The 23,403-nt window shown below is 33.9% G+C and overlaps 1 protein-coding gene across 7 annotated transcripts in view; it reads left to right on the forward strand.

The window, feature by feature from the left end:
* LOC145664180 (AMP deaminase 2-like) overlaps positions 1-23,403 on the forward strand; it is a gene marked incomplete at its 3' end in the record, with an annotated part of 333,717 nt that overhangs the window by 304,553 nt on the left and 5,761 nt on the right. For all 7 annotated transcript variants that reach the window (XM_081730614.1, XM_081730616.1, XM_081730612.1 and 4 more), the window contains 3 exon segments: positions 6,472-6,682; positions 19,241-19,370; positions 22,404-22,601. In XM_081730614.1, the coding sequence (XP_081586740.1) occupies positions 6,472-6,682; positions 19,241-19,370; positions 22,404-22,601 (539 nt within the window).

Below are 23,403 nucleotides of genomic sequence, written 5' to 3' on the forward strand. Positions count from 1 at the left end.
TGTGAGGGTATCATTTGTTTAGCTTTTAATATCCAATTCATATAACTTGTTGTAAATATCGTGTATGATAACGTCTGTAGAGTACATCCCAAACTTTGATTGACTTCTCTTTCAGGATTTGTAGCTAATATGAATACTTAAAATAAATAAATAAATAAATAAAAGCTAAATTCTTGTCACATATAAAGGTACAATAGAACGTAAGAATTTTGAAACCGTGTTCTGGCAACAGTGGCTGGATTAGCGAGATTAAACTCTTGACAGTTGTGTGCAGTAGTTAGAAGCGAGTTAGCTTGCTAGATTCACAATTCAACAACGTATAGAAATTATTCGAATTTATCATCAAAATAAGCGAAGAATGTGTAGTCAACATAATCGATTTATAGAACGGTCAATTCCTGATTTAGGCAGATGAAAATCCGCAGTATTCCGATTGACGAAGTATTCCGTAGTCCTCAGAAAACCATTGTGTGGTATGAATTTTGGGATTGCAGTGGTGTGATCGTTTTTTTGACTCAAATGGCAATCGCATTACTGACAATGGCGAGTGATAACAGGAATATGGTAATGCGCCTTTGTGGCCTCAATTGGCAAATCGTAACGTAAACTAACTTTTTTTTCCCAACAAGTCTGTGCATGGTGCCACATATCTCACCAGACTCTTGATTTCTTCAGCAAGAAGTTCTCCAGATGCATTATGTCTGGAAATGGTAATGTTAACTGGTAACCTAGATCCTTGGATTATTTTCCTGTAGAATTATATCAAATCTGTTGTGAATGAGAATAAGCTACGAACAATTTGTGGACTGAAAGAGAACATTGAACTCACCATTGTTAATTTACCACGCAATATCTGTACAAAAGTGAACAGAGGAGGACACTTGAACAGCAAAACCTTGAGAACAAAATACTGTTGATTGCTTTTCACATTAAAAGAAATTTCATTCCATCTCATCTTAAAAGTTCTGGCGTTGTTTATGGTAAACACTGTAGTTTTATTATATTGCTTCTTAATAGAGTATTAAGCGACTATTAAACATGATTCAACATTCGCACAGTATAGGAGAAATTACCTATAAGAGTAAGTATTCTTTTTAGTGTTCTATTATTAGAGTGCATTTTGTTTTAATATTCATGTTGTGTTGAAATATATGTTGAATTGCTTTCATAGTCATTGCTTGTATATACATATTTAAACGTACGATTTCACCTATGGTGTAATATTTATGTGTGTACTGTTTTTCGTAAAATTTTAGCTAATAACTTGCTTTAGATAAGTAGTAGACAAGTTCCGTGTAAGTCCTAGAGTTCCAAATGGTTGCTAGTGGTCCTAAATTGGAAAAAAATAATAGAATAATTGAATATGTTCGTGAAACTACGCATTTATTTTGATTCACAAATCATTTTATATTTTAACAAGGAATTCATCACTCAATTGAAACATTGGTACGTAAATATACAAAGACGTAAATATTACAAATCATTTCAAAAACAAAAGCCAGTAACAATAAATTTGTGGTGTTTTTCACTTTGACTTACAACACTGATTTGCAATTGCATAAAAGCTATGGCAATAAAAGAATTGTTTTATGTCACATCACTTCTGTTTCGGGTAGTTTCCATTCTTTTTGTGACATATACAAAATTTTTCAACATGAAAAAAAAAATAAATAAATAAAATAATAATAATAATAATAATAATAATAATAATAATAATTGCGCTTGAGAGAAAGAACCAAATATTTTCAGTGTGAAATCACTGTCTATATCTGTGTAAGGAAGGAACAGAATATAGATATAAGAAATCAAACTAAGTACTTTTACATATTTTTCAATAGGCACAGAATAAAAATCTCAGTATAACTAGTTAGAGATCGGTGTTTGAATTTCTGCCTGTCGTGCGTCCAAATTTTTCCTGTGTTCCATAAATTTAACTTACTTACTTTAAAATTATTCATCTAATAATGTTCCTCAGTCAATTCATATTACCATATTTCGAGTATACCTCAGGGACACACATTAGCTTAAGTTCTGTTTCATACTACAATCGTCACGTTTTATGTGTGTGTGTTAACGATGGTAATTTAAGAATATTGCATAAGTCTTATGATGCTTATGGTCACATTGCCTTTACCAATATGGTCATTTGTCGGATTATTTTACTATATACACAACATACAGTGTGTTCATAAATCCGTTGCCATCCGTTGCAGCAAAAAACCTGCAACATGAGCATGTAAGTTTATTTGTTCTATTGAAGTGGAGTGAAAGCCTTTGACTTTTGGGTATCTATGGCTTGTAAATGTAGTCCTTCTACGTTTTTGTGATTTGTAGACAGGGTGTAAGTTTCGTAAACATTTTTGTAAAACGAGAAAATGATAAGTTATTGGGTGGAGACTTTGTTTCTGTGCATGTTGTCTCTAGTTTTGTAAACGAAAGCCCATTTTGCTCTTATACTATATTGCCATGAGATTAAGTTTTAACAAATGGTTATTTAAAAAGTGGGAATAAAGAGTTGCTAAAATATGGACATCAGAAAGAGAGACCAGTACTACCAGAGTTTAGAGAAATGGTAATCACTACAAGATAAACTTGGTTTTAGACATGTAGGACTATGTAGTTTCGCTGATTGAAAATTAAACAACCCGCATATACAGTTCCAATTAGTATCCAGTTGTAAAATTTGTAATACATTAGTGCTCTATCCTTAGGACATACTGACATATATTTTGTACCTAAGTAAAATAATGTCAATCTATAAAACGTTGGAAAAGGCAAATGATCATAAGTATCGATAAAATTTACGCAGCCATAAGTATAAATAAAATTTACGCAGTATTCTTAAATTAGTGTTAAGACACAAAAAGTAATGTGAAGGTTATGGAGTGAAAAAGATTTAAGCCCATTGTGTGTTCCAAAGGATTAGTATCCGAGTGTTGCGCTCGAAATTTTGGGGAACAAATTAACTGAGGAACGTTACTAAGAGAATAACTTGAAATATTGTGATCTGTTCCATATGCTTGATAAGTAATTAATTTACTTATTTCATGCTTTCGTTCGTTCCTTTTTGCTATACAGAGATCATTGTACCTATTAATATTCCCATTATGCTTTACATAAAATGACCAGCATTTACTTGGTATTACTTAACAGAGAAGCCATGCTTCTAGAATAGGACTGCCATATTTTAAACTGAGATAAGTAAACGGTTCACAGCAAGTTATTTTTATTTTATTTTATTTTATTTTTAATTTTTTATTTATTTATTTATTTATTTATTTATTTATTTTTTTTTGTACAGTTTGAAGTATTATTCTTCTATGTAAAGTAATATTTTAATACTATATATGATAATTAGAGGAAATAACCGATTTTATATCATATCAGTTCCTCTCTAAGTATGAATTCCATGATGCACAAAGAGCGAAAAAGTGGACAGGTGGATGAAGAATCAAACCTGGGTCTCCGACTTACCATGTCGATGCGTAAACCACTGTCGCACCATTAAGATAATGATACTACTTATGATTTTCATACCAGTTTCTGATGCGAGCCTTCCCCCCCCCCCCCCTCCCTTCTTTCCGTTTTAGTCCGTGCAACGAATGGTTTATCGTCTTTCAGAAACACACTGAGGCAATGGCAGTACCAGAAGTAATCATCTAAGTTAACTTTACGGTCTGTAATTAGTTGAAATTAGTGAAATGAAATGTGTGCTTTCTCTTCTATTACATTCATACAAACAATTTTATAAACATTATGTAATCTAGGATACTTGACTGATTTGTACCGCCGTTTTCTTTGTCCAATTGAAATTTTCAACGTGCGTGGAGATCATCTTCAGCAACTGTATCTGCTGCGTCACCGGACCCTTTTCTTTACATTTTCAATAGTGTTTTTTAGCCTTTCCTATAAAATACAATTTACACAAAGTGAACTGGAGCGATAAAATAACTTTATAATAATACCCAGTGAAGGATAAGTTGTGGATTTCCAGAAATAACCATTAGTTGGAACAACCAGTTCTTTCAAATAACAGCGATTAGAATGTTAGACCTCCAGTGACAGTTGATAGATACTAATCAAAAACTGAAATAAGATTACGAAACGTTCCGAGTAAATTGTATTTTATAGGAAAAGCTAAAAACCACTATTGAAGATGTGAAGGAAAGGGTCCGGTGACGTGCCATAAACAGCTGCTGAAAACGATTTTCACACAAGTTGAAAATTTTAATTCAAGAAAGGAAAAAAAAAAAAAAATGGAAGTAAAAGGTAAGTAAAGTTTCTTCTGAAAATGTACCCTATAGCTTGGATCAGTAGATACATATCTTTCAAATTAAAATCACTAACTCGCTGGTTGTATTTAATGATAGTTTTATTTAAATACCCAATGGAATAGGATGTTATTTTAATCAGTTAGAACGAAATATAAAACTACACGAGTTACTATTGATTTAAGAAGTGCAAAATTTGGGAGCACGGAAAAGAATTAAAGGATGCTTAGATATCACCATTACAATTTAAGGTTGGAGTTCTCTTGTTCCATTTACAAGCAATGTCTTGACTGTAGGACCTGCACAGAACTGTGGATCATTAGACTAGATAATAGTATGTATCACAATAAACATCAAAGACAATAATGTTCTTTCTTGTATTAAAGTATTTCAATATGTATTATGATTTTATTGTGGTCTTATGCATTAGGAGAAATTGATTTGCAAATGCGACTAATTTATGTATCTATCTTTTTATCTATATATACTTATATAAACGTATCTTGTTCGCAAATTAGTTTCGTGTAATTCAAAAATGTCTCACACATACACTAGTTGTTGTTCTTTCTTACAGGTGTATGATAACTAAAAATTATCTTTGAATTAATATATTGTATTCTATCTGACGCCAAAATCCATGTTTTGGTATTTAGAAATTAAAGTGAAATAAAAATTGTTATTACGTATTAAGAAAATCACATAATTGGTTGAAAAGAAAAAATAGTTTCAATTCTATTCTCTTTTTTTTTCTTAAGCTTCTTTCTCAATTGAACAATAAACCAGAATTAGTTATTTTATAAATATAGCAGATAATTGTTTATTTTGTTTGTTTGAAGATTTGATTACTTACACATTATTCTATAAAGCCTGAGCGGTCGCAGTGACCCAGTAGTAGAGCGTTTCCCTCTGGTCATGGGGTCCTTGGTTCGATCCCAGGTCGCGCCAAGTGAACTTTGTGGTGGACAAACACCGTGTGCGTGGGTTTTTTCGGGACCACCATTTCATTCATGCCTCATTATCAGTCTCCTTTAGCCTAACCGGCATAAGTGTGGGACGTAAAACTTAAATTTCATTTTCATTTCTTTAAAGCCTGAATTTTTATTGTATTTACGTAGTTGCCTATTGTAAATGTTGAAGTATTGCAGCTTTGTAATTTTGAGTGTGCTTAAAATAGATATTCTTCGTATTTATATTAAATCATATCACAAGCACATGAAATTATATTAAAATATTTGTTTTATCAAAGTAATTTTTTTGAAAGTTTGTAAGTGCCTAATTGCCTAGTATTAGATTTATAGAGTTCTGGCTTCAGCATATGATAGAGGGTGGGTGGCATAAAAAAAAATGATAATTTTTACAAATATTTGGAAAATTCAACTCTGTTTTTTACTAGTTGGAACAAGAAGGATTAGTTGGTTTTTCATCTCTGTTGTTTCAGTTATTTTCAAAAATATAGATAAACTAAAAATATATAATAATATTGGTTTCATTACGATCTAGCATTTATCCAAGGCACTATGATAAAAGTTGTCGGGATCTTTTCAATATAAAGAGTAACCACTGAGAAAAAAGGATATATCTCAAGAGATTACAGTATTAACGAAGTTGATAAATTTTTAAACGGTATTTTAAAGTAACTCATCATTGTGAGTTATAGTATGTTGTAAGTAATCATAGGTTATCAAGTTTTTGAACTGCAATTTTCAAATTTAACAGATAAATATATTATATTAAAGGTAATGTTACGTATTTAAATGATCCAATACATTATAGAAAAACAGCCCTAACAGAAATTGACTTATATTGTAATCTACTTGCTAATTGTTTGAAAGGAGTATAGATTTAACTTAAATTGAATGTGCAATTAATTATTAACTCAAATCTTTTTCACAGTTCGAGAACATGACGACTACTGTTCGAATGGGGAATAGTGTTGAAACAATCACATTTATGTTTCAAAAATTTTATCTAGATGCAGCAGAATTTCATGAATTTTACAGATAGTGGAATATCATTTTATACTGCAGCTGTTTAACACAATTAATTATGTTTGTGGTGTTGCATACTAAAATTTGCATTTAATGCAACCATAAGACGTGACCTGTAGCAAATTCAGTATAAACACAAACCTTTCAGAGAAGCTTTAATTTTAAGTAAAGACATTGCTACATTATCTTTTCGTTTTCCATCTTACTTTCAGAGCATCCTGGTCCTCCATCGGATGATCCCTGGGAAATTGAGTTTCCTCCAGATAAAAACTACATAATAGAGCCAGTTCATGGAGTTTTCGAAGTCTATAAGGATGAAACAGCACAGAGTACAAATGAACCAAATCCTTACTCTTATCCTAATTTAGAAACTTTTGTTACCGACATTAACATTTTATGCGCCATGATTGCCAATGGTCCATTGTAAGTATATTCGGAAGAAAGTATTTTTAATAAACTTCTTCTTACTATTACTACTACTACTACTACTACTACTACTACTATTATTATTATTATTATTATTATTATTATTATTATTATTATTATTATTATTATTATTATTATTATTATTATTATTATTATTATTATTATTATTATTATTATTATTATTATTATTATTATTATTATTATTATTATTTGTGAAGAGTCTTTTGGTATATTGTGTTTACTTTCAACCATCATTTTCCCCTGTAATCTATGAAAATTACTGAACCACGTTTCCAGCAGGTTGAGTTTTCTTAAGAATGATATATTTATATTCGGAGACTTTAATATATCCAAAATTGATTGGTTAAATAATGAACAGCTTCCAGGAATACATTATAACTCAAAACTAAAGTTCCAGGTCATTAACTTTTTTCTAACGTCGTGTTGAACCTTCCGTCTCCGCTCTTGATCTTGTCACCAACGCTACCTCTGAGTCAAAAAAGACTAATCAGTGTATATATCAAGGATGTAAATAAGGAATAAAATTTTACTAGCCCAAGAAAAAAATTACTGGCCCACATCCTACAATAGAAATCATTTACTTGTCTTCGGGATAATATTAAATACTCGTCCGTATCGATGAACCACTCGCCCCGGGACGTTAAACTCAAAATCAGCTGAACTCAACTCCTTTCATTATCCAATTGAAACAATTGTATTTTTACCTAAGGATTGTAAAGAATTTAGATCTCTGAACGTTTACAATTTGCTAAAGGTGATACATTATATCAACAACTAGCTAATACTGAGTGGCATAATATCTTGCTAAAAACAGATGTAAATGAAACGGTTTTGGATCTTGAAAAAGTAAGGGTATCAGCTATAGGAAATAATAGTCCTAAACCGAGTACTAGAACATCAAAATATGCAAATATACTTACGGATATTCAAGAAAATCTATTTCTTTATTGAAAGCTAAGAATTTAGCTCATAAAAGGTACAAAATTACATCCAATTATGAAGACTATTTATTATTTGTTAGTTATCGTATAGTTTTTAGGATTCAACTAAAAGATGGCAAATATATTTACCGCAATAAAATAGAAAATCAGTTAAATAGTAATTCCAAGAAATTTTGGAGATACACATCTAAGAATAACAACAAAATTTCACATGAAAATGTTAATAATAATTCCTTTATTACTGATTGTGGTTGTTGGCAAACTTATCTGCTGAGTACTTTAGATGAGTTTATCAGATATTTTCAACTACTGGTAATACAAATAATTATTTGACATTATCGGAAACCTTCTGTGCGAGAGATACTATTAAATCCTTAAAGATTAAATCTGCATCTGGTATAGATGGAATACGTGTTTTCATTATAAAAGGAGTGGCCGAAGTAGTTTCATCGGTGTTAGCGTCCATGTTTAATTGGAGCTTAAATGAAAATATTTATCCTGAAGCTTAGAAAGTAGTAGCCATAACACACACACCCAAGACTAAAGGTGATATCAATGATTATAGGTCTATTTCTTATAATGAATATTATTCCTTAAAAAAAAGAAAAGAAAAAAGAAAAAAAGTAGTCACGTGTATAACAGTGTCTGTCATCAGTTGAACACTAATCAACGTGAGTTTTTAATAAATGGTAAATCAGCTATTACAAACTTGGCAAGTTTTATGGAAAGTATGTTTTTTGTTATTCGATCTAGTGGTCAAACTGGTGGTGTTTATTGGGGGGGGGAGGGCGCGGTGGCTCAGTGTTAGAGCGTTCACCTCCGGTGCTTGGGATCCCTGGTTCGATCCCAGCTCGCGCCGCGTGGACTTTGTGGTGGACAAACACTGTGCTCGTGGGTTTTCTCAGGGTTCTCCCGTTTCCTGCCACTTTCTTCATTCCACCATTTCACTCATGTTTCATCATCACCGTCTCCTTTAGCCTAACGGTCATAACCGTGACGTAAAACTTAAAGATTTCATTTCATTTTTTGGTGTTGTGTATTGTGATTTTGTAAAACCATTTGATAAACTACGTCATCATTTATAATACATAAGCTGTACAAGTACAAATTGTCAAAATCGTATAATAAGATTATAAGTATTTATCATATTTAAGTAACAGGAAATTTGCAGTTAGATGCAATGACTGTACTTCCTCTATTATAACATAATATCTGCAGAGTTCCAACCTGAGTCCCTTGCTGCATTTCCTTTATGTAAATAATTTTCCTGATAAATTAACCTGTAAATATTTTATGTGTGCTGATTACATTCAGATCTTTAGTTCAATGTATAAATTTGTCCAGGAAAATTTATATTTTATCTTATAGATATCTAATAGGTAATCAAGAAATTGAATTTGGAACTTATGTTAAAGATCTTGGAGTAATATTAGATAACTAAATTATTATTTCAAAAAACATTTACAGGTAATCACATTTAAGGCCAGAAAAAAATTAGCAATGTTAAAATGGCTCTGCCGTAATTTTTCCAATATTAATATTTGCAAAATTCCCTATATACGTAATGTGCGATCTCATTTGGAATATGGTATAATGATTTGGAACAATGAAACCAGACATTTTGTCAGTACTATTGAGTCTATTCAGAATAACTTCCTAGCCTGGTCACGATGGAAGTTTAAAGATTTCAAAGATATAAGTTTGTCTAATATATCCAAATAACGACAGATGGTGATCAGAAAAATGGAAACACCTGTAGTTGGCAACACGTCAGATGTATGGGTTGGCAGTGGTGTCGTGGCGCCCGCAGCGCCGGACCGCTGGTGGTGGTGTGTTAGGTCGGTCTCCATACTACGTCAGGCGCAGTGGAACAGCAGTGTCCAGTGGCTGCAGCAGACGGAGATAGTGTAAAATGGGAGACCTCTCAGATTTTCAAAGAGGGCAAATTGTTGGTGCGCGGTTATGTGGAGTGAGTGTGACGGCAGTGGCTACTGTGTTAGGTGTGTCGCGTGGGACAGTGTCGAAGGTGATGACGGCCTACACAACACACGGGAAAACCACATCGGGGAAGCGAAACAGTGGGCAGAAGAAAATCATGAGTGACAGGTCACGCCGGGTATTAAAGCGCATTGTCACGCAAAACCGTCGTGCCACTGCGGAGCAAGTGACGGAGGAACTCAATCAGCACCTCCCCCACCCTGTTTCGACAATCACAGTCCGCCGCGAATTACATGACATGAACTTACGGGTCGTGTTGCACGGGCCAAACCACTCATGAGGGACCATAACGCTTTCGCACGCCGCAAATGGTGCCGCGGCCATGCAACTTGGACCGTTGAGGACTGGAAACGTGTGATATGGTCGAATGAGTCATCCTTCATCCTATTCCCAACCATGGGCCGTGTTTATGTGTGGAGAACGTCCAAAGAAGCTTATGATCTGCAGTGTCTCCGCCCAACTGTGAAACATGGTGGCGGCTCGGTGATGCTGTGCGCCGCCATATCATGGTTTTTATTGGGTCCTGTGGTCACACTTAGCGGACGAATCACTGCCAACGATTATGTTGCAATTTTAGGAGACCACTTGCATCCTATAGTCCGGATGTTGTTCCCGGACAATGACGCCATCTTCCAGGATGATAATGCACCCATTCACACAGCTGGCGTTGTTGCAGCGTGGTTTGAGGAACATCGGGATGAAGTTCAACACCTCCCCTGGCCCGTCCAATCCCCAGATTTCAACATAATTGAACATCTGTAGTCCGTCTTGGAAACACGACTCCGGCGACGATTTCCACCTCCTTCTCTCTCACAGAACTGACCGATGCCATGCACAAGGAATGGTGTAAAATTCCACTTGCTACCATTCACGACCTCTATGCCTCCATCCCACGTCGCATCAAGGCTTTTTCTGAAGGCGAAAGGTGGCCCGACACCATATTAATCTGGTAAGTTGCAATTTCATTCAGGTGTTTCCATTTTTCTGATCACCATCTGTACATTTTTTGTCTTTAGTTGACAATAGACAATAGCCGATGTTAAGTTTTTTCATAATATTCTTAGAGATTCTTTATTGATGTTTTCCCCATAAGAACTCCTTATCATAACGTTAGAAATTTTGTTCCTTTTGTCCCTAAAGCTTCTACTCTGAAATCATCTATTTATTAAACTATTGATACTGCAAATACATTTTATTTTATTCTAGGTATTTTCCAAACTGAATTTCTTGGAAGTTCGTTCAGAACTTATTCAGTTATTAAAGAACATGTAATGATACCTATTTAATTTAGTGTGTGCCATTTGAGAGTGTTTTTCTTCATAAGAGTTGTTAGTTTTGAATTTTAACTCTCTTCTTTTTTCCCGTAGAAGAATCTTGCCTTTTTCTTCTGTTTAAAGTTGTTTTGTTGCATGGTTGGATACTTCATGATCTTGTTTTATTTTAGTTAATATGAGTTTTTATTTATGATATGTCGTATTTTTTCCCAGTATGTAATAATTTCCAAGTTACTGTATGTTGATTTGAAAATGACTGATCTGTTTATTAGCATTTACTGTGGAATAAAATTTTTATTTAAATAGATTAACAATTTTCCCCTCGTAACGATCTCTCTTGTTTCTCCAATTATAAAACGCATTTTTCACATTGTATATGATCTCTGACAACGACTTTATATATGTGTAATTAATGGAACACTTATTTTGTTTTTTCTCGGTCTTTTTAAACGTCGTTTATTTCTTATATTGAGCATACTCTTTCCTCTAAAACAAAATTGTGAAGCATAGTGACTTGTAGAGCGCTCATTCTGAATGTGACCCCTTGGTATGTTAACCACAAACGTATTCCTGTAATCGAAAAGCGGCTGCAGATTCCTAGTTCTAACGTCAGGCCACGTAAACTAGCGGTGAACGAGTTTTTGTGTCCTATACTATATTTATTGTGGTATTCTAGTTTTTTTATTACATACTTTTCCAATAACAGCTACATACGTATATAATCTTAATTTATACCACAATTAAGATTGGTAGAGCGCACCACTTTACGGCATTCGGGTCATATATAATCTTGGGATCTAAGATGAGTGTTACTTTTCTAACCGTCATTACTGATAGATCCAACAGGAATGAAATAAAAATTACTTTTGTGCTGGTTAGGTATTTTCTACCGATAGGAGTGAAAGAAGACTTCTACCAAAGGGTCCTGCTTTGGAAGATTAACCCCCTATCAAAAAATCTTAATTTGGAATAGCTACAATAATTCCAAGCCTGGTTTGTAATGTCGTAACTATTCATTCCAATAATTGTTTCATCATGTAGGGCATAATTGTGAGACGTTAAACTCATCATAATCATAATAGATATTCTGCTATTATTCGGAGGTCACTTACCGCAACTGAGAAGCTTCCGTGTGCTACGGTTTTCTTCTAACCTTGTCGTCTCCACGTACGATTTTTTCTGTTTAGATACCGTCCATCAATTGTAGCCTCCTTTGCCCTCTCCCTCTCTTTCCTCCCACCATGACCTCTAGGACGTCTCTAGGAGTTCCTTCTTAGTCAATGTCCCAACCAATTTATCTTTCTTTTTTAAATAATATCTTAAATTATTTGTTTCTACCCCAAACACCACATGAAACATTTTATGAGCTTTTCTCTCAATTCTTTACTCAAGGTCCCACAAAATACTTTTCTTCCTCCTAAATGCTTCTACCGCTATTCCTAACTTTTCTTTATTTCACGTTCACACTTCATATCGTTACTAATAATACTATCCAAGTATCGAAAACTAGTCACCTGTTCTATTTTCTCCCCTCTACTTCTATGTTTGACACCGACCGTTTCGTTCCAATCACCATGGCTTTTGTCTTTCTAACATCCCATATTCTTCACAGTCCTTTTTCAAATTTTCTACATCTTTCTGATTTCCTTTTCTGATTCCTCAACAAACACCATATTATCTCAGGGCTCATAGCGAGTCACTTTTTTTTTTTTTTTTTAACTAAAAGTTACTTTTTTTCAAGTTGGTCACTAAAAGTTTTTTTTTTTTTTTTTTTCAAATTTGTCACTAACAGTTACTTTTTTGGAAGGTAAAGTGACTTTTTCTTGTGATTTGTGTTTTGTATTGGCAGTTTTCTAAGAAAAATATAAAAATAAATGGGAAAAGGCAGAAACTTGTTACTCATTACTCTTCTGAAAACTTCAATACTTCCTGCCACATGTGAAACAGTCAGCTTTATTCTCATTTCAGCTTTTATTCTTTCTAAACACAGTGGATGGTTGGTAAATACTTAAGCTCTCAAGGTGGGATTGATGAGAACCTTTCTGTGTCTATTCTTTCTTCAATCATAATAGTCTTTTAGTTTTCTCTCGTAATAGTTAACGCTCCGCTCAACGTTGTGTGTGTGTGTGTGTGTGTGTGTGTTTGTGTGGGTTATCATGTTCGTCTTGTGTTATGCTCCTTATATGTTCTTAAGAGTAGGTGATGAATTTGAATATTTCACGGCTTTGAGAACTCTCAGTGCTAAGTTACATATAATGTCTGGGATGAAGAAATTCGGAAATAGGCCAGAACTGGTTCCACTTACTGAGAAGCTTCTTACATCTGCTAAGTCTGCTTACCGTAACTACAAAGCATACTTCTTCTTGTTCACCACAACCATAGGTTGATGGGCAACATGGAAATTTTAAAACTTTTTTCTCGCCTGGGAGAGCTCTTTTGTACTTTGATAAGGCCTCCTCTTCGTAACTGCATCTAGATATTCTATCCTTGGTCTTCCTCTTCCTGATTTTCCTTCTGCCTTTCCCTCTATTACAGTGATCCAATCGGAGTGTCGAATAAGATAGTCAAGCATGCTCTTTCTTCTTTTTCCTATTATCTTCATGATCTGTCGTCCTTCATAGCTTCCTTTAGTACGTCTTCATTCCTTTTCCTTTCGGTCCATGATATGCGCAGCATTCTGCGTCAACACAGAAAACCTAAGAAAGGAGAAAGCTCAAAAAGAAGAAGAAAAGATGAAACAAAACAACAATCAGAGAGAGAAGTGATGGAGAAATTGACAAAGGAAAAAAGGGGCATGATGAGTTTTTGGTCACTTTTTCGTGTGCTTTTGGTCACTTTTCAACTATTTACAAGAGACCAGGCCACTATGAGCCCTGTTATCTGCAAACTGTATACTCGTACTTATTCTACCGAAATGTTCATCATGTAGGATCTTTTTTACTATTTCTTCTAGATAAGTACTAAATAATGTTGGTTAGAGACAACATCCCTGTCTTACACTCCTTCCAATTGCATTCTTTTGTTAGTTCGTATATATAAGTTTCTTGTGAGTCTACGATTTTTCTATTCTAACCCAAGCTTCTTTAGAACTCCAAACAACAATTTCCAGTTCACACGGTCAAAAGCCTTTTCTAGATCAATAAATATAGCATACACTCCTTTCCTTTTTTCTATAACGTTTCACTGATTACCTTAATAATCCAATTAGATCTCTTGTGTTCTTATCTGTCCTGAACCCGAACTGTTCCTCCTTAACTTTTCATTTGTTCTTTCATACAACCTTCTATTCAGTATTCGAAGCCCTTTTTGTGTGTGTGTGTGTGTGTGTGTGTGTGTGCATGCGATATGAAACTAATAGTTCTATTATCCTGATCTCTCTCTCTAGGTTCGATTTCTTAGCCATCGGTATCATAATTGTCTTCAGGAAATCCTTTGACCACTCTCATATATTTCATTGCAGAATCAGAACATTTCTTTCTTCCCTTGTCAACCATATTCTTATGAATTCGATTGGTATATTATAATCCTGGTTGGCTCATTTCTAATCTCGAATAAAGCTTTTCACACTCATCCCAAAGAATACTAAACACTTTATCACCCTCGTGTACTTCATTTTCTACTACATTTAGGCCACACGGTGTATTCCTGCTCTCGTGTAAGTCCTCAACATATTCTTTCCTCCTTCCTAAAACTTCATTTCTCTCACTGATACGTCCCCATTCTTCTTTTCTAGTGCATCGTAGTATCCCCTTGCTTCCTCCAAAGTTCCATAGATTTCACCACCTTGTAAATTTTCTCATATTCCTCAACTCTAATTCTTCTATGTCCTTGTATTTTCTTTTGTAAAAGTTATCCCTTGCTCTGTTTCCCTTCATAACCCTTGTTTAACTTCCTGTACATCTTTCTTTCTTTCTCGTCTCTTCTTATCAGTCTGTTTCCACGTCTTCCTTTCCCTCGTTTCCACCAACGTCTGTTCTGTATGTCATAGTTTCTTAGCCATTTTGTGTTCGCGGTAACCTACTACTACTTCTTCAGCCTGCTGTATGGGAAGTTGAATATGCTCCCACCGTCTGTCCTTTCTATTATTTGACTATTTTTCTTCAAATTTTTCAACGAAAAGATTTCCTACTTTCTTGTTTTTCAACTTTTCAGTATTCAGTATCTTGTTGCCTACTTTTCTTCTGCCTACATTTTTCAGTTGAATATCTACTTCGGTCAGCACAAGGTTATGATCAGAAAAAATGTCGGACCCGGAAAGGGTTTTCACGTTCTTCGAGCTATTCAATACCTATCCTGCTGAGTAATAACATAGTATATTTTATATCTTCGGCTGTCTATTGAGTATTTCCATGTATATCTTCTTTTTTGTGCTGATTGAACCAAGTATTCCCAATTACTAGTGAATTCTAACTACAGAAATTGACCAGTCTCTCTCCCCTTTATTTTATTTCGCGTAAACCATATTTGCCAACGACAGTACCTTCTGTTTTTCTTCCACAACTGTACTGAAAGCTCCCATTACAATTATGCATTCACCTCTCGTCTCCTTGTCTATAATTTCCTTAATTTTCTCATAACTTTTCTCTGCTTCTTGAGTTCTATGCGAACCCGTCGATGCGTATGTCTGTACCACTACTAGATCCGTCTGTTTTTCTTTAAGTCTTAACATGATAACTGTCATCAACAACTCCTACTTTCACTATCTTTTCTTTTAAGCGCTTACCTAGAATTATTCCCACACCATTATGACCGTCCTTTTCATTACCTAAGTAAAACATTTTATATCCTCCGCTGTTCAACTCCTCATTACTTTCTCATCCAACTCCACAAACTCCTACCAAGTCCTCATTATTTTGTTTCATTTCTTTCTTAAGATTTTCTAATTTCCCTCCCTGTAACATGGTACGTAGGTTCGATGTCCCTGTCCTAAACCTTTTGCTCTTGCCTGTCTCCTTTATCTACCTTTCCCACATCGTTACTCTCTCACCCAATAGTCCTTCCCACGATATCCACCTCCCGGAGATCCGAATGGGGGGACTTTTTAACTCCGGATCTATATATAGACCTGCGAAAGACCATTTTACATGATTTCTCTTTCTGCTGTCAGCAATTTAGAGAAAAATGTAGTGGTGGTTCACATTGCCTTCCACCCCGCAATACCCCAGCCGTCGTCAAATCATTCTGACCATGCTGGGGTCTAATGGCCAAATTTCCATACCAATCACTATGATTTTTGCTAATTTGACCACTGGAGAATTGCTACCTTCCCCCAGAACACTCTTCGTCTGGCTACTCCATTTAGACCAAATCGGTAGGGATGGCTCTTCTGATAGTGAACTACCGCCGACATAGCTGTAAATTTCACTGTAGCACCCATCCTCCCCACCCGACACATGTTTTCATAGAGGTGGTGTTTATCGGGAACGTTAAACTAAAATCGATTTAATTTTCATTTTCCAGTTAAGAATCACCCATTTTCCTATTTTTTTATTTGAGCATAATATATATCAACACTGAACATTAATTGCATTTCGTGTAGCCTCGGCGCTGAAGAAGGACGTAAAACATTAATTAATCAGAGAATCTTATTTCTTTCTCAAAGTGAACTTCACTTGTATTAAACAGCACTTCTTTTTTCGAGTATATTTTGTGTCGCATTCCTTCCATTTTATTGTCAATTTATCAATATCTAAAGTGCAATTGATACTACTTGTCCCTTGTGACAGCTCGCTGCGCGCATGTGGTGCTCAATGCTACGTTGCCAGCTTTTGCGTCGGGTTTTGAAACTACACGAGTAGAACGAGTAAATTGTTTCTTGTTCCATATTAACATTTACTAAATGTAGAATGCTTATTTAAAAACGCACTTATGAGAGAGACAAACATTATTGTAATATTGTACTGTATACTGTACAATATTAAAATACGGTAAATCCAACCATTACTCTCTCTCACTTTATTTCTGTAGCAAACTTTTACTTTCACTGCAGAAAACAGAAATTTCCTTATAGCTGTAGCGAAATTACTAGCATCAGAACTGAATCTTCTTTATAATTACTGAACTTACATTTGTATATTTCATATCACAAATGATTCGTCTTCATCTTGAACTCTCGACACTTCTATTGCGATAACTTTAAAAGTTAATATATATAGTACTAAAGAAGAAAGAGAAATGTACGTACGTTTATTGTGATTGGGGATACTTCCAGTGAAGAATCACTGTCACTTTCGGAGCTGGAATTAACAGAGACTATCATATCCTCCACACACTGTTCAAGAATTCCCTCTTTATCCCATTGCTCGTCTAGAAGCTTCTTCGAATGTTGAACATCAGCAGCCCAGTTTCCCGCAGTGACACTATCAATTGCTTCTCTTGTAAGTCTTTCCACTTCTGCCACTGTAATTTTTTTTTTTTTTTAATTTTCCCTTGCGCCCAAATATTTTCTAAAGGGTTGAAGTAGGCGTGGTAGGGTGACCTGGTGACCCTTTTCCCTTGCTAATTCGTCGATTCTGTACGAAGAAATTTCGGGCTTGTATAAGATCACCAATTCTAAAAGCTCTGCCTTCATGTCAGGCTCTAATTGCACATTAGTATTGCGCTTTAACCAGTCCAAGACTTCAGACTTCCGGGACTGAGTTGTTGAAGGCTTGTCGAGCATAACGGAATGGTATGGGGCATTGTCCATAACAGTAATGGATTTAGGGGATATGTTTTCCAACATAGATTCTTGGAACCACTTCGTAAATGTATCGGAGTTCATTACCTCGTGATAATCACCAGTTTTTATTATTATTATTATTATTATTATTATCATCATCTGAAAATGAGGAGACAATTTGGGACAAAACCACGAGATATACCAGCATCAAGAACAATTATTCTTTCCCCCTTACCTATTAGTGCGTTCATTGTACTATGCGCAGTATAATCGGTCCAGCCTTTTTCTAATGTGGGCTGCATTGACCCATGTCTCATCTAACCAAACTACATTATTATAATTACATTTCTTCATACCTCTGAGGTACCGACAACGCCAAGCCATGATGTCACTTCTTTCCATCAGCACTGTGCGTTTGGAGAATTTGTTAAATTCGAACCCCAGGCCTATGAAACAGCTTCTAAGCAAAGAACTTACTTCTGTACAACAAGTTCGCTTCTTTAAGACCGGCTTGGAGCTTGCTTAATATAGGATGCTCCTTGCGCATATAATATGCGTAAATGTAACGACGAAGGCCATCCGCTGGAATGAATCGAGATTTGTGACCTTCTTTTCATAGCAGCTATGTTTTCCTGAGTTTCAAGCAATGCCTGCGATGGTCCAGGCTCGTCCTTTCCTTATTCTTCCTTCTGCTCAAGTTCCTCCTCTTTCCTTATTTTTATTTTCCCAATTCGCACTACTGATTTTCTGCTAATTTTAAAGGCAGTCGCTGTCCTTTCTGTAACTCAATTGACATCGATAAAAGGACCACCATTTTTTCTTTCCCACTCAAAGTATTCGCGTAGTGAACACACCATTTCGCGAACTTGGCCTCGTAAAGCGACACCCTGTCCAATTTTTGAATATTTCTTTACAGGTGAGTGAATTCTTCGTCGCCTCCGTCTTCGACGAAAAGGATTTGCACTTTGGGCCGCTTCATCCATTTCAGAGGAGAGTCACACACAAAATAAATAAATAAATAAATAAATAATAAGAGAGAATCAGAAATAAATAATGCACTAAACACTAAAGTACCGTATACACAAAACACGAAATTATTCACTGCAAGTAAATCTCAGTTTTATAAAACTAAATGACGCTTTCAATAATCAGAAGGGCCACAATTCAAGTTGACATTCGACTAAAACAATGTGCATTTGTTTATATTCAAACTGGCAACGTGCGGAGAGAGTGGAATGTTTACCACTGCAGAGCGAGAGAAATGAGCTACTATAATTGGCTGAACATGCTGTTGCCATAGAAACAGTCCTTCTTGGCTGATTGTTATGACCACGTGCAGGAAGGAAAAAAACAGAGGAAAGCAACTGTCACAAGGGACAAGTTGTATCAATTGAATTATAGTCATTAACTCGTTTATAGTTTTTATTTATTTATTTATTTATTTATTTATTTTTAAGTCAACATGATATAATTGAATGACACTGAAGTAAATAATTTATTTTCTTACCTTCTTTATTGAAAGGTAATTCTTGATTTCATTATCACCACCTTTATCTGTTAACTGCAATAGTGTCATGTATGGATGAACTGAAAATGGGTACTTAACTTTAGTTTTTAGTATCTATATATCGTGAATATTTATTTATTTTGTCATTTCCAGGAAATCCTTTTGTTACAAAAGATTGTCATATTTGACTTCAAAATATCAACTGCATGTTCTACTCAATGAACTTCGAGAACTAACGGCTCAGAAAGCAGTGCCACATCGTGATTTCTACAATATTAGAAAGGTAATGAAGTGTGTGAATGGATTAAGAAAATGTGTAATTATATATATATAAACTAAATACAACTTTCTTACAAGGCTGTCTATAATCTTTATTATAGATTAACTAGGCCTTTTTATCATAATATATAGATATATATTGGTAAGTATGATATAGTTCGTAACACTGCCGAAAATGATGTATTTGTGAAAAATATTTAAAATCATTGTTCTTTTTCTTTTATAACATTGCAGGAAAAGCTTTTAGTAGTTGTAATTACAACAAGTACTCGCATTTTTTTTAAGCAATGTTGCAAACTTCTTCAATTTTTATCATATCTCCGGAACGGTTTGAGATATCGAAGTACTGTAAACTGCAAAATGATTTCTTTGTCAATTGCAAACGATACAAGTAACTAGATATTGTTCTTTCGAAGAGTATTTTTTTCGAAATAAATCTTGTCAAAAAAAAAAAAAAATCAAATTTTCAAGCCCTTGTAACTTCGTTCCTATCATTCGAAACAAGCCATACCATAACCATGGTATCCAATTCTAAGGTACTTTTGAAGTCCATTATCCTGTCCATCTTCATTGTGCTGTATGTGTGATACAGGCTTCCAAACTTTGGATACTTGTAATACTATAACATCCTTAGTTTGCAACACTGAATAATAAATGTGGTATTTTAAGTTTTCGTTTTACATGTTAATTTGAAATATGTAATAACCTGATGTAGTGCCATTCGAAAAACACACAATTTTATGTTGGATTGGCAACACTGTTCATCCGGTGATGTTACAAAATCCCTAGGACATTGTCACCCCTCCCTATAGTTTCTTGGTGCAAGATTTTTCTTCTCTGTCTTTTACGATTTCTGAGATATTTACTACTATCATTATAAATGGACCACCCTGTATACGTAATGAAAGTCTTACAGAACGGCTATATCAGTCGGTCTGTCGACAGGTATCAGAGCAAAAGTATTAGAAATAGCGAATTATTATTATTATTATTATTATTATTATTATTATTATTATTATTATTATTATTATTATTATTATTATTATTATTATTATTATTATTATTGTTGGAAAGTAGTGTAATAGTTGACAGTAATTAGTGCTTAAAAACTTCTACGGCTTGTTTATGACAACAACGTTTATTTTCTAAAATAGTAATATTTGTTAATTAAGTCAAATATTTAAAATTTTACTCACCTAGTAATATCCCTCGTAAATTTTTTCTCCAGTATTTCAAGTAAGACACTCGGTGACTCATCTTAGGTGCTCACAATGGCTTAAGTCCTTTTCCAGAACACAGTCTTCATTTGTTTTTCTCAACAGTGACAATTTATGAATATTGCGGTATTCATGGTCTCCTACCTTTCATAATAGACACAGATTGCTTTTATTATTTTACTATATAACAATATATGTATGTAGCCCTAATATTAGTGCACTACTTAGTTAATTAATAATCTGGTATATTAGTATTTTAGACTTTTTTTTATGAATTCTTATCAAAATATTATAATCACTTAACATACAATTAATTTAAATCGTTGAGAACATTGTAGCCAGTTCAAACATTTGTCCTATATTTTTGTAACCATATGTAAACTTAAAAATTGCTATGTGAACAGCGTAGCCGCATCATACTATTTTTCTGTTTTCTATAGTTGTATGCAAATCTCAATTTTAATTCATGTAATTCAGAGCGTATTATGTGTATTTAATCAATAAACATGTAATAAACATTTTTCCTAATTCTTGATTTTATTTTGTTTGGTAATAATACAGTTTCAGTCATTATCAAGATTTCCTTTATCGTTTATCAGCCAACAAAACAAATAAACAAACAAACAAAAAAAGAGGAAAAATTTTCATTAATGCACATAATACGCTCTGAATCACATGAATTAAAATTTGATGTTTACATATGGTTGTAAAAAATAGGAAAATAGTATGATGTGGCTACGTTGTTCTCACAGCAATTTAAATTATGAGGACGGTCTGATAAGAAAAATCCATTTTAAAAAACCTAAAATACCAATACTAAAGGCTATTAGAAATTAAGTAGCTACAGTAACATTAGATGTAATATATATATTTATATATAATGTAGATAGATAGATAATATGTACAGAGTGTCTCAAAAGTCTCCTAACATAGGGTAACTCTGTTATTATCAGAATTACAACAAAATGTAAGAGTTAAAAAACTGTCTCCAAATATAATGTTTAGAATCTAAAGTGAAAGAATTTTTTAAATCGGATGAGCCGTTTGGGCCGTACACTCTTAATGCTTCCAATGTTAAACGGAAATGCAATGTTGCCATTTACCTGGACCCACAACATAAGTGAATGAAGTTACTGTTTGAAATGGGAACTGGCCATCGAAACGTTAGTGTAAGAGACAGTAACTTCATTCACTTATGAGTCTAGGTAAATGGCAACGTTGCATTTTCATTTAATATTGGAAGCATGAAGAGTGTACAGTCCAAACGGCTCATCCGATTAAAAAAAAATCTTTCATTTTAGGTTGAAAACATCATATTTGGAGACGGTTTCTCTTCTTACGTTTTGTTGTAACTCTGATAAATACTATATATATATATATATATATATATATATATATATATATATATATATATATATATATATATATATATATATATATATATATATATATATATATATATATATATATATATATATATAATATGTAATGCTAGATAGTTATATAGTAAAATAAAAGAACAATCAGTAACTTTTGGAAAAGATAAGCAACCATAAGTATCGATATAATATTAAGCAATATTGAAAAATTATCACTGTTAAGGAAAAAAGGAAAAAATTAACAGCCATTATGAGTGTTTCACCGAAAGAAGATGAGTGACCGAGTGTTTGAAGATGAGTGACCGAGTGTTTCACCGAAATACTGAAGAAAAAAATTGACGAGAAACATTACTAGTGAGTAAAATTTAAGGTATTGCAATGTATTCCATAAGTAATTATAAGTCAAATATTTCGTTACAGTATGTTGTATTTTTCCAATAGGTAGACACTCATATCCACGCCGCTTCCTGTATGAACCAGAAACACCTTTTAAGGTTTATTAAGAAGACTTTGAAAACCCAGGCGAATGAGGTCGTGTGCAAAGACAAAGTCAAAGGAGAAATGACTCTTAAAGAAGTGTTCCAATCTATGAATCTCACTTCCTATGATCTCACGGTCGATATGCTGGATGTACATGCGGTAAGTAGACATCAAAAAGCGTTGTTCTTACTTCATTTAACTGACTAACTTACTGTATTGTTTACGAAGCTCAGCAATACTGTAGTTATTAAAGATAAATTCAGTTTAATTACCAAGTACCACTTTTTTCCTTCATAGAAACTTCCTATTTTCACTCTTCATGTTATTTTCCTTTTTTTTAAAAAAAAAAGTAATGAATAAAATAAAAAATAAGTAAATAAAATAATAAATACATAAATGAAATAAAATCACTAGGATAGTGTATATCGTTAGCGATCGGTAAGACTTAACCAAATTTAGCATCGTGATAGATGTCAATGAGCTTAGTACGTATGTGAAATATTATTGTCTATGGATCTTTGGTTTCCGACTTATTAGCCATCAAAATTGGGTTTGGACTCAACTGAAGTTCATGCGAGCTCGATCAAATTTTGCATGTTGGTAGACCTTCTGAAGATTAGTACACATTTGAGCTATTATGATATGCAGGTCTTTGGTTCCCGACTTATTGGCTATCAAATTTGGAGTTTTGACTTACAAAATCAAGAAATTTTACTAAAATGCGATCGATAAAATTCATCCGATCTTCATCAGACTTAATTAAATTGTAGACCTTGTATGCATAGTCTTTATTGATGACAGCCATTCAATGAATCAGTTAGGATATAGCACATACACAACGCACTGGAACGGTCCAAACGGTGGGAAGGTATATTGTATTGAGTTCAGCTTCGAATTTCTTGTAAAAATTGCTCACTAAAATGCATCTCCAGTTGGAAAATAGTAGATTTTTGCACGTATG

This window comes from Thermobia domestica, chromosome 11, assembly GCF_964235325.1.
Source record: "Thermobia domestica chromosome 11, izTheDome1.hap1.1, whole genome shotgun sequence".
NCBI classification, from domain to species: domain Eukaryota; kingdom Metazoa; phylum Arthropoda; class Insecta; order Zygentoma; family Lepismatidae; genus Thermobia; species Thermobia domestica.